We start from the raw sequence: 15,837 nt of genomic DNA on the forward strand, positions 1-15,837 counted from the left end.
AAAAAGCAGCTTCAAGCAAGCTCCTCCAAGCACGAGGAGTACAGAAGACGGCCCTGGCTCAGACGGGACAAAGCCGGCGGAAGGGGTCTCCCCGGAGGTCCTCCGTTTGCTCTCGGAGACGCTCGGCTAGGGACGGGACGACGGCGTGGTGACGATGCTGATGGTGGCAATGAAGTCACCTTTGTTTGTGATGTCAAAATCATCAAAAACCCAGTAACGTGCAACGTCACCCAGGGCCGAGGCCTCCCTTCTGCCGCCCACGGGCGGCCTCTGCCGGCGTTAAACACCGAATCCATCTCATACCCGGCCAGCCAGACTCCGAGGCCAGGGACCCCCAAGGCCTCCGCCCGGGGCCTGGTCTCTGCGCTAGGCGCCGGGCGGGGCCTTCCCTCCATCGCATGGCCTGCTGGGAGTTGTAGTCCAGTCATCGGAGCGCTCCAAACCCCGCCCCTCTGCTCCGCCTCCTCCTCGCCCGAGAAGCATGAGCCCAAAGGGGACCGCAGGTCGGGACCCCGAGAACGGGGGACTACAATTCCCAACAGGCCGCAGAACCCAGTACGCAGCCACAGGTAACCGGCGGCGCGCGCTCGCGCACGCGCACACGCGCTGGGCGGCAACAGGGCTCGGCCGCGTGCGCTTTCCCGCCCGGGTCAGCCCAGCGCTCGCCACGCCTCGGGCTGCCGTCGGGCCTGGCAGGCTCGCCCTGTGCTCGGCTCGCGCGTCCCTCCCTCGCCTTAGCCGCGTCTAGAGCCCAGGCCCCGCCCGTTTCCCGCCTCCAGGGCTTGGCTCGTTCCCGCCCCAGCCCGCCCCTCTCGTCTGCGCCCCTGCTGCTTGTGCTGAAAGCGGTGGCTCCATGTTGTCCCCTCAGCGAGCGGTAGCGGCTGCCTCGAGAGGAGCAGGTGAGGCGTCCAAGTGCCCCGGGACTCGCTCGCTGGCCGCCCCCGCCGCCGTGCTCGCCGAGGCTCCGAGGGCACCGCGCGCCCCTCGCCAGGAGTTGGGGGCCGGGGGCCGCCGGCGGGGCTCGGCCCGGCGGGCGCGGGGAGGAGCGGTCGCCCTCGGGGCGCGGGCCAGGGGCCCCGGGCGTGGAGTCCGCAGTGGTCGGCGCCGCGGAGCCCCGCCCTGGGCCGCCGCCGGGTCCCCGCCTGGCGCCGGGCGCGCCCTGGGGCCGCGGCTGCGGCGGCGGTAACGGGCCGGGCCGGAGCGGGGAGGTGGATGCGGTCTCCAAGGCCGCGACGCAGGGCCGCTTGGTGGTCTCCACCCCCTGCTCGTGACCTTGAAGCGTTGACAAGTAGCAGGAAAGTTGGTGTTGAGCCCGCGCTCAGCTCCCTGCAGGAGACGAAAGGACCGGCCCAAGTTGCCTTTGAGTAGAGTTGGTCCCGCGCGTCCTGGTCCCGCGCGCTGTTGTCTGCGTTCCCGAAGTCGGAGAACAGTCCTGGCGGAGGCTTTAACGCCGACCCCGGCAGGGTGCACGTACACAGTTCCGGCTGTCATGTGGCCGGGCTTCGTTCTGTGCAGCGTGTGCACTGTCGGAATCAACCAGAAGTTTCGGTGGCAGAATCTAAAGGCAGAAAGCAAAGGAACAGTGTTTGAAGAATGTGTTAGCAAAGGCGTCCTCGCATTTGAGCCGGAAGTAGTGGAATGTTTTGTGAAAGGTGGAAAACAAAAAAACAAAAAAACAAAAAAAAAAACTACCAGCAAAACCCCGACAGCCCGAAACCGCAGAGTTAGACGTTTGGGTTTGCTTTTGGGGAAGCAGATTTAAGAAGCAGGACCCGCGGAGTTCTCGTCTGTTTTAAGTTTAAACATTGCAGGCTGTGCACCCTCAGGCCCCACAGAAATGGGTTTGTGCTCTAGAACCCCCTGTTGCTACTTTGACACCTGAAGAGGAAACACTGGAGCGAAAGGACTGCCCGCCTGCGCGGGTCTGGTGCCACACGCTGTCTGATTAGCCACGGTTTACTGTCTCATTGTAGCACCAGGAAGTTAGGGACAACAGCCACAGGGGCTGTGGGCTGGCGTCGCTTTCTTAGTTTTGACCAAATATTTAGGACTTACTTAGGATAGGCTTTGAGAAACTGGCTTTCTGCTGGGCAGTGCATACCGGTTTTTTTTTTTTTTTTTTTGCTAACAATCAGAAGGTTATACACAAGACTCACTATTTAGAATGAAGTGACAGAACTGAATGAGCAAAATGTATAAAGGTCTACCTCCCCAGTTCCCCGGAGAGAGTCAATGGATCATACTCTTTAAGGTTCCTGTGAAGTGTGGGGGGAACCCTCTATGTGTGTGAACTGGAGAACTGCTTTAGAATTTACTGATAATAACTGGGGCGTGTCAGAAGTTCTCTGTCCTTGCATTTCCTATTAAGAGCGTTGAAGTAACACAACTGCATTTTAAAGCTTGCCTGAATTTTAAAATATCTTACTGAGTTATCTTCGAGACTGTAGGAGCATGTTACCTAAAGAATACCAAGGGGAAAAAGTGGGAGAAAAGCTTTTATTAAAAAAGAAAAGCAATTTTATCTCTGTTGCCTTCTAGCTGTGGTTCTCAGCTCTGTTGCACAATTGCCCAGAGGCATTTATTTATTTTAGTTTAAGAAAGTTTTTATTTTCATCATATTTGAAAGGCAGAGAGACAGAGGACAGCCCGAGAGACATGTCCCATCTGCTGGTTCACTTCCCGTGGGTCCGAAACAGCCAGGGCTGGGCCAGGTCAAAGCCAGGAGCCGGGAACTCAATCTGAGCGTCTCAACAAACACCTGGCCCCAGCCCGCCTGTGGTTGAGTCCCACTCACTGATTCATTCAAGGACCAGGCAGCAATTAAAATTTCCCAGTAATTGTATTTTGCATACTTAGATATAATCAGATATTACTATGTACTCAACTATGATCAGCACTTGGGCCATCATTGGCTGCTTTCCCAAGTGCAACAGCAGGGAGCTGATTGGAAGTGGAGCAGCCAGGACTCGAATCAGCACTCTGTTGTGGGATGTGGGTGTTGCAAGAAACAGCTCAACTCACCGTGCCACGACCACGGCCGACCGTGGCTGCAGCTGTGAATATTTCTGCTGAGAAATTGATACCCTTCTGTGTAAATTTTTCTTTTTGAAAAATATTTATTTTTAAAAGAGTTACAGAGAGAAAGGGAGATCTTTCATCTGCTGGTTCACTCCCCAGATGGCTGCAACAACTGGGGCTGGGCCAGGCTGAAAGCAGGAGCCAGGAGCTTCTTCCGGGTCTCCCACGTGGGTGGCAGGGATCCAAGCAGTTGGGCCATCTTCTACTGCTTTCCCAGGCCATCAGCAGGGGGCTGGATTAGCAGGAAAGCAGACAGGACCTGAACTGGCACCCATATGGAATGCTAGCGTCACAGGTGGTGACATAATCCGTTCTGCCACAATGCCAGCTCCCTTCTGTGTAGAAAAAAAAAAACACCTTTTATTTGCATGCATTTTGAATGTTACAAAATATTAAATATAATTCACAGCTAAAGTATATTTAAAAGTTAGGAGCTTGGCTTTACTAATACAGCAGGTGTATAGGAAAGGAGTGGAGTAAGTGTATTTATGCCCTGCAATGATAAAGCAGGAAAATACTAAATAGGAAAGCCTTGTTTAACTGGAATGCAGCAAATTAAAACCAGGTAATCAGATTGATTTTGGCGGTCTCACATTTAGGAAAGAGGTAAATCAAGTCACTATTGAACTCTTAAAGTGATTTTTTTTCTCTACCTGCGGGTGTAGTCAGGTATCATTTTTAGATTCAGCTTTGTTGCTTCATTTTCTGAGTCTTAAAGGCTGTTCCGTCGTAGTTGATCCTCATGAAGCACTACACAATTCTCAGTCAACAAAGAAAATGTGGTTCTTGTTGAGCTCTGAGTTAAGGCGTAAAGATTTTCTGCAGTAGATGACTTGGAAAAAAGCTTCCTCCTAAACCCTTTTATGAAATAGAATAGAATTTCCTCCCAATATTTTAATTAGTTGGGTTTAAGGAGTATTTTTAATTCTTTTTAAGCGTTCATTTTAGAGAGTGGGAGGTGTAGAGAGAGAGAGAGAGAGAGAGCAAGCATTTTTTTTTTTAAAGATTTATTTATTTATTTGAAAAACAGAGTTACAGAGAGGGAGGGAAAGATAGATCTTCCATTAGCTGGTTCATGCCCCAAGTGGCCTCAGTGGCTGGAGCTGGGCTAATCCAAAGACAGGAGCCAGGAGCTTCTCCCAGGTCTCCCACGTGAGTGCAGGGGCCCAAGGACTTGGCCATCCTCCGCTGCTTTCCCAAGCGCATTAGCAGGGAGCTGGATCAGAAGTGGAGAAGCTGGGACTCAAACTGGTGACCATATGGGATGCCAGTGCAGCAGGCGGTGGCTTTACCGCCACACCACAGTGCCAGCCCCACCGACACAACCTTAGACATATTTGTGTATCTGCCCCTGTGAGAACCAGAAGAGCCTAAAAGCACCACACCCTCTCCAGCGGTAGCCGCAGCGGGCACTTGCAGCGCTGGGAGGCTCAGTGTGCTCCCCCTGCCAGTGGTGATGTTTTCTTTGGCTGTGTGAATCGGAACGCTGAGGACTGCCAGCAGGAGGGAGGCATGGGAGTGGTCTGCCTCTGTTTTTGGGTGTGTTGCTGTTGCCCGTTAGAGAACGGGTGTTTCAGAGGCAGCTGGAAAACTCAGGTCATAGCTCTGCCCTGAGTCACACTGTCTGCTCGGCCGAGTGTTTCTGTAACTTGGCGAAGAACTCCGCACCGTAAGGAAGTGCACCAAGGCTGGCTGAACCCCAGTGGTCCTGAACCCACGGTGCTTTTTTGTCCCTGTTGAACATTTAGCAATGGCTGCAGGCATTTTTGGGTGTCACAGCCTGGGGCACACTCTACTGTTACCTAGTGGGTAGAAGCCTGGACTGCTGATAAATATCCTATAAGAAGGGCAGGGGCTGGCGCTGTGCTGTAGCGGGTAAAGCCGACGCCTGCAGTGCCGGAATACCATATGGGCACCGGTTCGAGTCCCTGCTGCTCCACTTCCGATCCAGCTCTCTGCTATGGCCTGGGAAAGCAAGGAAGATTTCCCAAGTTCTTGGGCCCCTGCACCTGTGTGAGAGACCTGGATGAAGCTCCTGGCTCCTGGCTTTGGATTGATGCAGCTCCAGCCGTTGTGGCCAACTGGAGAGTGGATGGAAGACCCCCCCCCCCGACCCCTCTCTCCGCCTCTCCTTCTCTCCCTGTGTAACTCTGATGTTCAAATAAATGAATAAATAAATCTTTAAAAAAAAAAGGAAGAGAGCCGGCGCCGTGGCTCAATAGGCTAATCCTCCACCTTGCGGCGCCAGCACACCGGGTTCTAGTCCCGGTTGGGGCGCCGGATTCTGTCCCGGTTGCCCCTCTTCCAGGCCAGCTCTCTGCTATGGCCAGGGAGTGCAGTGGAGGATGGCCCAGGTGCTTGGGCCCTGCACCCCATGGGAGACCAGGAAAAGCACCTGGATCCTGGCTCCTGCCATCGGATCAGCGCAGTGCGCCGGCTGCAGCGGTGGCCATTGGAGGGTGAACCAACGGCAAAGGAAGACCTTTCTCTCTCTGTCTCTCTCTCTCACTGTCCACTCTGCCTGTCAAAAATAAAAAAAAAAAAAAAAAAAGGAAGAAGAAGGGTAGCCCCTCAAAGCAGTTACCTGGCTTCAGCTGTCCAGGGTGCTGAGTGTGAGCGATATACACTGTCAAATTGATCCACTAAATTCTCTATGAGTTTATTGAAAGTAATTGTAACTGCTTCCAGTTAACTAGTTTCATTGAATTTATCACTGTTCAGGTGATTGTCTCAAATATTTGAGGAACATTTATTTAAACTTTTTCCTTTATTGATTTTTTTATTAACAAAGGCAGAGTGACAGAGAGAGAGAGCAGTCTTTGATTTACTGATTTACTCCCCAAATGGCCACAGTGGTTGGGACTGGGCCAGGCCAAAGCCCTGGGACTCCATTAGGGTCTCCCACATGGGTGTGGAAGGGGCCCAAGCACTTAGGCCGTCTTCTGCCGCTCTCTCAGGTGCATTAGCAAGGGGGCTGGATTGGAAGTAGAGCAGCTGGGACTTGAACTGGAACTTTGATATGGGATTCCAGCATCCCAGGCAGCAGTTTAACTCGCTGAGGCCACAAAGCCGGCCCCCATACCTCTTTCTTAAAAAAATAAAAAAAATTGAGAGGCAGAGAGAAGGCATGAGAGTGAGAGCAAGTGAGCTTGAGCCAAAGCAGACTGACTCCCCAAACGCCCGTCAGGCTGTGAAGCTGGGAACTGGGGACTCAATCCAGGTCTCACCTGGGTGCAGGAACTCAGTTCCTTGAGCCATCAAGTAATTGCCTCCTAGGGTCTGCATAGCCGGAAGTTGGGCTCAGGGGCCAGAGCCAGGAGTGGAACTCAGGCACGGGTTGTGGTCATCTTACGTCCTAGGCCAAATGCCTGTGCCTGTCCCTCCTTCTGGAATTTTTTTTTTTAATTTTTTTTAATTTTTGACAGGCAAAGTGGACAGTGAGAGAGAGAGACAGAGAGAAAGGACTTCCTTTACCATTGGTTCACCCCCCACTCAGTGGCCGCCGCGGCTGGTGTGCTGCGGCCGGCGCACCACACTGATCCAAAGCCAGGAGCCAGGTGCTTCCTCCTGGTCTCCCATTGGGGTGCAGGGCCCAAGCACTTGGGCCATCCTCCACTGCGCTTCCGGGCCACAGCAGAGAGCTGGACAGGAAGAGGAGAGACCGGGACAGAATCCGGTGCCCCGACCAGGACTAGAACCCGGTGTGCTGGCACTGCAGGCGGAGGATTAGCCTATTGAGCCACAGCGCTGGCCTGGAATGTTTTTATGGTAGAGCTTATTTCTTAGAGTTTTGTGCTCTGTAGGACTGAGAAGGCCGACTATGATTTAGTCGTCTCTCATCCACTTTTATTCATCCAGTGCAGCTCCTTTCTGTTCCTTTCAAAGACCTTCAAATGTGCAGCACTGAGAGTTCTAGGAAGAGTGTGTGTTGTAATACACACGGATCTCTTCAGATCCTTCCCTGTAATAGCTGGTTTACCTGTTAACCCTTCGACTTCATTCTTCAACTTGAGTCGTCTTGCCATTTTAATGCAGAGCTTGTCTGTAGGATGTGATTTCTGCAGTTTATTTGAGCAGGCATATTAAGTCTGTTGGTTAAGTGAGTCTGAATTAAGGTGTGTTGTGTCTTTCTACAAAGTTGAAATAATGTATATTTATGAGCTATTGACAGCAATGATTAGAAGTGGCAGTATGATACAGTATTTTTTTGCAGAGTGGACAGTGAGAGAGAGAGAAAGGTCTTCCTTTGCCGTTGGTTCACCCTCCTATGGCCGCCGCGGCCAGTGCACCGCGCTGATCCGAAGCCAGGAGCCAGGTGCTTCTCCTGGTCTCCCATGGGGTGCAGGGCCCAAGCACCTGGGCCATCCTCCACTGCCCTCCCGGGCCACAGCAGAGAGCTGGCCTGGAAGAGGGGCAACCGGGACAGAATCCGGCGCCCCGACCAGGACTAGAACCCGGTGTGCCGGTGCCGGAAGGCAGAGGATTAGCCTAGTGAGCTACGGCGCCGGCCCATACAGCATTTCTGGTACCTTTTTAAGTGTAGATTTTAAGTTCACTTGTGGATAACAGATGTGAGTAGTCAGGCCATTTTTAAAAAATGTGCAAAAATGTCACATCTGTCATTTGTGTATAAGTGAATGTGCTATGGCATTAATTGTGTTCTCCACATGCAACTCCAAAGGGAGAAGGCATGTCAGGGAGAAGGCATGCCAGGCTGCCACTAAAAGGTATTTCTACTGCCATCCGTGGAGCCCACATCTTTGGAGTTTGAGATTCCTGAGACTTGGTAGTAATTTCATTGCAGTCCGTGGGAGAGCCCTCCACCAAAGCAGAACCTACATCCCCAGAACCTTTTTGCAGGTCCTTATGGAACCAGTTACTTTAAAGGTTTTGTGATCATAAACTTTTTAAAAAAAAATTTTTTTTTTTAATTTTTGACAGGCAGAGTGGACAGTGAGAGAGAGAGAGAGACAGAGAGAAAGGTCTTCCTTTACCGTTGGTTCACCCTCCAATGGCCACTGCGGCCGGCGCACCAAGCTGGCGCACCGTGCTGATGTGATCATAAATTTTGACTTGCTCTTCAGCCAGTCCTCTGTGGCTAAGGGGAAGACTAGGCTACCCAGCAAGCTGCGCCAGTTTGGATACTTAGGGAATTTGCAGTTGTTTGAGAGTCATTGAAATTTTTAAAAAATTTTTTAAAAATTTTATTTATTTGAAAGGGTTAGGGAGAGAGGTAGAGCCAGAGAGAGGTCTTCCATCTGCTGGTTCACTCCCCAAATGACCACAGTGGCTGGAACTGTGCTGACCCAAACCCAGGAGCCTGGAGCTTCTTCCGGGTCTCACGTAGGTGTAGGGGCCCAAGAATTTGAACCATCTTCCACTGCTTCCCCAGGCCATAGCAGAGAGCTGGATCAGAAGTGGAGCAGCCGGGTCTCAAACCGGTGCCCATATGGGATGCCGGCAACTCAGGCCAGGACTTTAACCCACTGCACCACAGCACCGGCCCCATCACTGAATTTTAGAGCTAAAAAATAGCTTCTGGTTGATTTTGTAGAGGAGACAGACGTAGAGGTAAAATCTGGCTCGTGCTGTTACAGGTAGCAGGGTCCTGGGGTCTTTCCTGGTTGTTAGGGAAGGCCTGCCTCTCGTGCCTCAGCAGAAAAGTAACCTTAGCACCAAACAAGAGCGTAAGTCATGGAGGGAAGATGATGGCAGCTGGTGATCCACTGCATGTAGGCGGGCAGATTAGGGAAAGTGGGGAGGCCTGAGAGCGGTGGAGACCCTGAGAGGATCCGTTTCGGCAGGACTGCACGTAGGCTTATAAAGCGCTAGCCCCGGAACGGCTGCTGCAAGTCTGACTCATTTCACTGAGGAGGCTGAACAAAGACCAGACTTGCCCGGGACCCCGTTCAGTGGCAGAACTGGAACAGGAACAGGTCCGTGTTTCTGCACACGGTGCTCCTGGGGTGAGGTGATCGGGAACATCCGGGTGAATCTGTCCCTTAGGCAGTGGCACATTTGCATTAAACGCGGGTTAGAGAGTCTTGAGGTTGTGACATCAAAATAGAGGCCATAGTTGACGTTACAAGAATAAAGAGCTCTTTGAAGGAGTGTGCAGTAGAGCTTTGGCATGAACTCACAGAGGCTGACGGGAGACGGTGAAGAGGCTGAAAACCTGGAACAGGCACTGCACGGAGTCCCCAGGTTTTACGTTTGAAAGTGGGTGGCGGTTGTGTTTTGTCGCAGGGAGGCAGAGTTGAGTGAGAATCAGGAGTAGGGCTGTTGGATTTGGCAGGAGAGTGTCAACAGAGAGGGGAGAGGAAGGCAGATTGCAGCTGGTAAGAGGGAGTGAGTACACAGTGGAGGAAACACTCCGCTGGCCTTGTGGTGTGGCAGGTTAAGCTACCGCCTGCACTGCCCTTGCTGGCATCCCATAATGGAGTGCTGGTTCAGGTCCTGGCTTGCTTCTCATTTGATCCAGCTCCCTTGGGTACATGGGCTCCTGCCACCCATGTAGGAGACCCAAATGGTATTCCAGGCTCCTGAGTTTGGTGTAACCCAGCCCTGGCCTTTGTAGCCATTTGGGGACTGAACCAGCAAATGAAAGATCTTCTTTTTTTTTTTTTTTTTTTTTTTTAAGATTTTTTATTTATTTATTTGACAGGTAGAGTTACAGACAGTGAGAGAGAGACAGAGAGAAAGGTCTTCCTTCCGTTGGTTGGTTCACTCTCCAGTAGGCTGCAATGGCTGGAACCTCGCCGATCCGAAGCCAGGAGCCAGGTGCCTCCTCCTGGTCTCCTAACTGGGGTCTAACTGGGATTAGAACTGGTGCCCAGGGGCCGGGGCTGTGGCTCACTTCGCTAATCCTCCGCTTGTGGCGCCAGCATCCCATATGGGCGCTGGATTCTATTCCCGGCTGCTCCTCTTCCAGTCCAGCTCTCTGCTGTGGGCCGGGAAGGCAGTGGAGGATGGCCCAGGTGCTTGGGCCCTGCACCCATATGGGAGACCAGGAGGAAGTACCTGGCTCCTGGCTTTGGATCGGTGTAGCTCCAGCTGTAGCGGCCATTTGAGGGGTGAACCAACGGAAGGAAGACTTTTCTCTCTGTCTCTCTCTCTCACTGTCTAACTCTGTCAAAAAAAAAAAAAAAAAAAAAAAAAAAAGAACTGGCGCCCATATGGGATGCCGGTGCCACAGGTGGAGGATTAACCCAGTGTGCCATGGTGCAGGCCCCTTTCTCTCTCTCTCTCTCTCTCTCTCTCTCTCTTTTTAAGATTTATTTATTTGAGATTTGAGAGAGTTACAGACAGAGAAAGAGGTCTTCCACCCAATTGTTCACTTCTCAAATGGTTGCAATGGTAGGAGCTGGGCCAATCCAAAGTCAGGAGCCAGGAGCCTCCTCTGGGTCTCCCATGTGGATGCAGGGGCCCAAGCACTTGGGCTGTCTTCCACTGCTTTCCCAGACCATAAGCAGAGAGTTGGATTGGAAGCAGAGCAGCTGGGACTAGAACTGGCATCCATATGGGATGCCAGTGCTGTGGCTGAGGTACTTAACCTACTATGTCACAGCACCAGCCCTGGAAGAGCTCTTTCTCTGTCTCTCCCTCTCTGTCACTCTGCCTTTCAATAAAATATAATCTTTTTTAAAGACTTTTTTTTTTATTTTTTTGATAGGCAGAGTGGACAGTGAGAGAGAGACAGAGAGAAAGGTCTTCCTTTGCCGTTGGTTCACCCTCCAATGGCCACCGTGGCCGGCGCGCTGCAGCCGGTGCACCGCGCTGATCCGAAGCCAGGAGCCAGGTACTTCTCCTGGTCTCCCATTGGGTGCAGGGCCCAAGCACTTGGGCCATCCTCCACTGCACTCCGTGGCCACAGCAGAAAGCTGGCCTGGAAGAGGGGCAACCGGGACAGAATCCGGCGCCCCGACCGGGAATAGAACCTGGTGTGCCGGTGCCGGAAGGCGGAGGATTAGCCTAGTGAGCTGCGGTGCTGGTCTAAAGATTTTTTTAAAGATTTATTTATTTTTTACTTGGGAGTTAGAGTTACACAGAGAGAGGAGAGGCAGAGAGAGAGAGAGAGAGAGAGAGATATCTTCCATCCGATGGTTTACTCCCCAATTGGCCGCAACGGCCAGAACTGTGTCAGTCCGAAGCCAGGAGCCAGGAGCTTCTTCCGGGTCTCCCATGTGGGTGCAGGGGCCCAGGACTTGGGCCATCTTCTGCTATCCCAGGCCATAGCAGAGAGCTGGATTGGAAGTGGAGCAGCCAGAACTAGAACTGGCGTCCATATGGGATGCCGATGCTTCAGGTCGGGGCGTTAACTGCTGTGCCACAGCGCCGGCCCCATAAATCTTTTTTTTAAAGATTTATTTATTTTTATTTTAAAGTCAGAGTTACACAGAGAGAGGAGAGGCAGAGAGAGAGAGGTCTTTCATCCGATGGTTCACTCCCCAATTGGCCGCAATGGCCGGAACTGCGCCGATCTGAAGCCAGGAGCCAGGAGCTTCTTCCGGTTCTCCCACATGGATGTGGGGGCCCAAAGAATTGGGCCATCTTGTACTGCTTTCCCAGGCTACAGCAGAGAGCTGGGTCAGAAGTGGAGAGCCGGGTCTTGAAGCGGCGCCCATATGGGATGCCGGCGCTTCAGGCCAGGGCGTTAAGCCGCTGCACCATAGCACCAGCCCCAAAATATAATAAATCTTAAAAAAACAAAAAGCATTCATTTAAGGAGTTTGACAAAGGAAGAAGGAATGGGAGGGGAAGCGAAGAAACCAGTTTTATTGATATGCTTGTATTATATGTATTACTGGGTTTAGTGTTCACAATACTAGGAAATTATTCTTCCTGTGTTACATACTGGAGCTGAATGTGATAATTTCTCCTTAGGAACTCCCATTTTGGGTGATAAATTGTAATACAATATAATATTGTAGTATGTAGAATAATGTGTACAGAGTTCTGATAGAAACAGGAATGTGGGAAGGAGGAACTTTTTTTTTTTTTTTTTTGACAGGCAGAGTGGACAGTGAGAGAGAGAGAGACAGAGAGAAAGGTCTTCCTTTGCCGTTGGTTCACCCTCCAATGGCCGCCGCGGCCGGCGCGCTGCGGCCGGCGCACCGCGCTGATCCGATGGCAGGAGCCAGGAGCCAGGTGCTTTTCCTGGTCTCCCATGGGGTGCAGGGCCCAAGCACCTGGGCCATCCTCCACTGCACTCCCTGGCCACAGCAGAGAGCTGGCCTGGAAGAGGGGCAACCGGGACAGAATTCGGCGCCCCGACCGGGACTAGAACCCGGTGTGCCGGCGCTGCTAGGTGGAGGATTAGCCTAGTGAGCCGTGGCGCCGGCCCGGGAGGAGGAACTTTGAACCCTAGTGTGTGTTAGACACTGCTTTGAGATGGATGTTAGATTTATAAATGGAGACAAAAGTGGTTAGAAATGTGGATGTTTAGCACAGAGGTTAAGACAGCACTGGGTATACCTGCATCCCAGGTCAGAGTCCCTGGGTTCAAGTCCCAGCTCTGCACTGAAGTGCACCCTGGGAGGCAGCAGGTACTGGCTCAAATAGCTGGTTCCCTGCTGCTCTCGTGGGAGACCGGCACTGACTGGATCTTTGCCTGCAGTTGGGGAGTGAACAAGCAGATGGCCGATATCCCTCTTTCTTTCAAATAAATGTTTAAAAACAGATAGCCATTTTTTTTCATAGTCACACTGTGACTAAGCAGTTGACTTAGTTTATCTCTCGATTGATTGCCTACTGTGTGTGAACAGTGTGCTGGTAGCATGGGGGATGTAGCATTGGACAAAGAGACAGAGGCTCCTGTCCTCAGAGGAAGAATTCAGGCCTCGCCTTGTTTTGATGCCAGAGTTTTCTGTTTTTGTTTTTTCTTTTTAATGTCTCATGTAAATTGTAGGCCTGAGAGGACCGGGAAGGGCAGCCAGCACAAAGGGAGGGCTTCATCCGAGGGAGAGCGTTGGAAGGTGGCTGAGAGAGTGGGCGCCTGCAGTCCAGGGGAAGGGGCGTTGTGGATAGAGGGCAGGAGTGGCTGGGTAGTTTGTATGTTGACATTTCCGAATCAGGACTGGAAGGACCTGAATCCAGCTTTTCTCCCAGTAGAAAGGCCAGTGAGAATACATTTTCCTGTGAGGATGAGGAGGGTGGGGAATTAGGGGAAACAGATAGTGGGAGAATGGTGAATGAAAGGCTTTGATCTAAGAGAATGGAAATTTTATCTTTGCGTCATCTACAAAGAATCCATCAACTGTCTTTGGAAGCCTTTCCCATAGTTGCCGACATGATGTATTTATGTACTGTCACGGAGCGGAAGAGTTTAGGGATGAGGTGACAGTAGTAGCACTTGGGAATGGTGACGTGGCTGACGACATCCAAGTGGACGACCTTGAGCAAGGCTGCTACCAGCAAGGGAGAGGGCTCTAAACTGTGTTTTATTTTTTAATAGTTTATTTATGTGCATTTACTTGAAAGGCAGAGAGAGAAATCTTCCATCTGCTGGTTTATTCCCCAAGTGCCTGCAACAACCAGGGCTGAGCCAGGCCGAAGCCTGGAGCCTGGAACTCCGCCCAGGTCTGCCATGGCTGGGGCAGGGGCCAAGCACTTAAGCCATCATCTGCTGCCTCCCAGGATACAGTAGAAGGAAACTGAATGGGGTGAACCAAATGGTGGCTTAATATGCTGGGCCACCATGCTGGCCCTGGCCCTAAGGTTTGTTTTGAAGATTGATGTGTTTATTTATTTGATAGGTAGAGTGACACACACATACCCACATTCACACACACATGTCTGGTGCAGAGAGGGGAGAAAGAGAGAGATAGAGAGAGATTTTCTATTTATTGATTTACTCTCCCAATGGCTGTAACAGACAGGTCTGGACAGGCTGACACCAGGAATTCCCTCCTGGTCTCTTACATGGTGTCAGGGGCCCAAGCGCTTGAGCCATCTCCCACTGTGCATTAGCAGGAAGATGGATTGGAAGTGGAGTGGTGGAGACTTGATCTGGCACTCTGATATAGATTCCAGCATTGCAAGTGGTGGCTTAACCCACCATGCCACGATACTGGCCTCTGGCTCTAACGTTTTAATGAGGGGATCTAAGAGACTGGGGAGTCCGAAGTGTGTCGATAAATTAGCAAGAGACCTTTAAGTGGCATCTGGAAAATGTGTGGAAATGAACTTTTTACTTGGAAAATCAGTGAAAGAGTTCTGTGGTCTTTAGGAAGCAGAAGATAAACATGGGGTGATGGAAAGTGAGCAGCTCTGTGTTTGGATCAAGTTATTGGAAATGCACACAGTTTAGAAAATTTTTTCCATACATAAGCTCAAACCCAAAGGTCACTGTTAGTGAACAAGACTTTTTAAAAATCCTGTGGACACTGATAGCTGTGCTCATATCACTGGTGTGAAGAGACATTCAGGATCACTCAGCCCATCCAGTTTCCTCCTGTATTCCTGAGCGCCGAGCGGCAGGCGGAAAGGGAAGAAGAGAGAAGTTATGCCCTCATCTTGTTTCTTTTCAGCTGTCTTTGGTGGCCTTCAGCTGCTCTTGGAGTGGAATTCACTGTGCACAACCCTGTAGCTTTTTGTCACTGGATTATTCCACCTGCCCTGTAGCCCTTGTATCCTCCTCTTCCACGCTCGTGGGCCTGATCACGCGCCTGCTTCCTTGGGCCGGAGCCCCCAGCTAGAATACGGCAGAGAGCATTCATTTTGCAGCGTCTCACCGTGGGCCTGGTGTTCATCATTGCATGCGCACTGCTCGGTGGGCCTCAGTGAAATACGTGGAGACAGAAGGTGGACTTAATGGTGGAGACCTGGGAGACTGCTGCTGTGCTGGTTGCTAGGTTTGGCTGTGAATGAAAGAGGCATCAAATGAGCAATTTAAACAAAGTAGACATTTTTCTTTCTTGTAAAAGTGAACCAGTGGCAGTTCTGCTGCACAGAGTCCTAGCCCCTGCCTCTCTTGTTGCTCCAGGGTTCTAGGGCTGGCCCGGGGTGACTCACTCCCACTTCTACCGCCAGCCAGCAGGAAGAAGAAAAGTAGGGGGCCTGGAAGTTGCCTGTGTCATTTCTTTCACTTCCCATTGGTCAAAACTTAGTCACATGGGCAAACCCGAGCCATATGATTGGGTTGGACGTGTGTTCTACAGCAGAAGGGAAAGAGTAGAGCGACTGGCACTCGAATTGGCTGTCATGGGATGCCAGGGTTGTCCCCATTAATGTACTTATTACATTTAGCCTCTTTTTAAAGTAATAATCCATTACAACATTGGCATGGTGTTTTCTAGAATGCAATAATACACATAATTAAAATTTAAAAAGTGTTGGGGCCATTGTGGCATTGCTTAAGCCGATTGAAATGCTGGCATCTCATATGAGTGCTGGTTTGAGTCCTGGCCCTCCACTTAGAATCCAGCTCCCTATTAACGCACCTGGGAAAGCAGTGGAAGATGGCCCAAGTGCTCGGGCCCTTGCACCCACATGGGAGACCCAGATGGAATTCCAGGCTCCTGGCTTCCCTTAGAGCCATCCCTGCCTGTTGTGGCCGTTTGGGGAGTGAACTAGCGGATGGATGATCTCTGTATCTGCCTCTTCCTCTCCTCTAACTCTACTTTTCAAATAAAATAAGTAAATCTTTTAAAAAAAGACATTTAAAAAAATGTCCTTTTAACCATCTACCTGAAAACATCCCTGCTGATCCCAGTGGCATACATGTTTCGGGACATGGTGGGTGCTTTGCCTTGTTCCCTA

The 15,837-nt window shown here is 51.3% G+C and overlaps 1 protein-coding gene across 3 annotated transcripts in view; it reads left to right on the forward strand.

Moving 5' to 3' along the window:
• The first annotated feature begins 229 nt into the window (after positions 1 to 229).
• The window catches only part of ATL3 (atlastin GTPase 3), a 56,452-nt gene continuing 40,844 nt past the window's right edge, over positions 230 to 15,837 (forward strand). For 2 of the 3 annotated variants that reach the window (XM_051833087.2, XM_051833088.2), the window contains exon 1: positions 780 to 899. In XM_051833087.2, coding sequence (XP_051689047.1) covers positions 854 to 899 — 46 coding nt within the window. In that variant the 5' untranslated portion in view covers positions 780 to 853. Of the gene's footprint in view, positions 570 to 779; positions 900 to 15,837 lie in introns of those variants that run through there. The other variant, XM_008274336.4, reaches the window with a different exon arrangement.

This window comes from Oryctolagus cuniculus, chromosome 1, assembly GCF_964237555.1.
Source record: "Oryctolagus cuniculus chromosome 1, mOryCun1.1, whole genome shotgun sequence".
NCBI lineage: Eukaryota > Metazoa > Chordata > Mammalia > Lagomorpha > Leporidae > Oryctolagus > Oryctolagus cuniculus.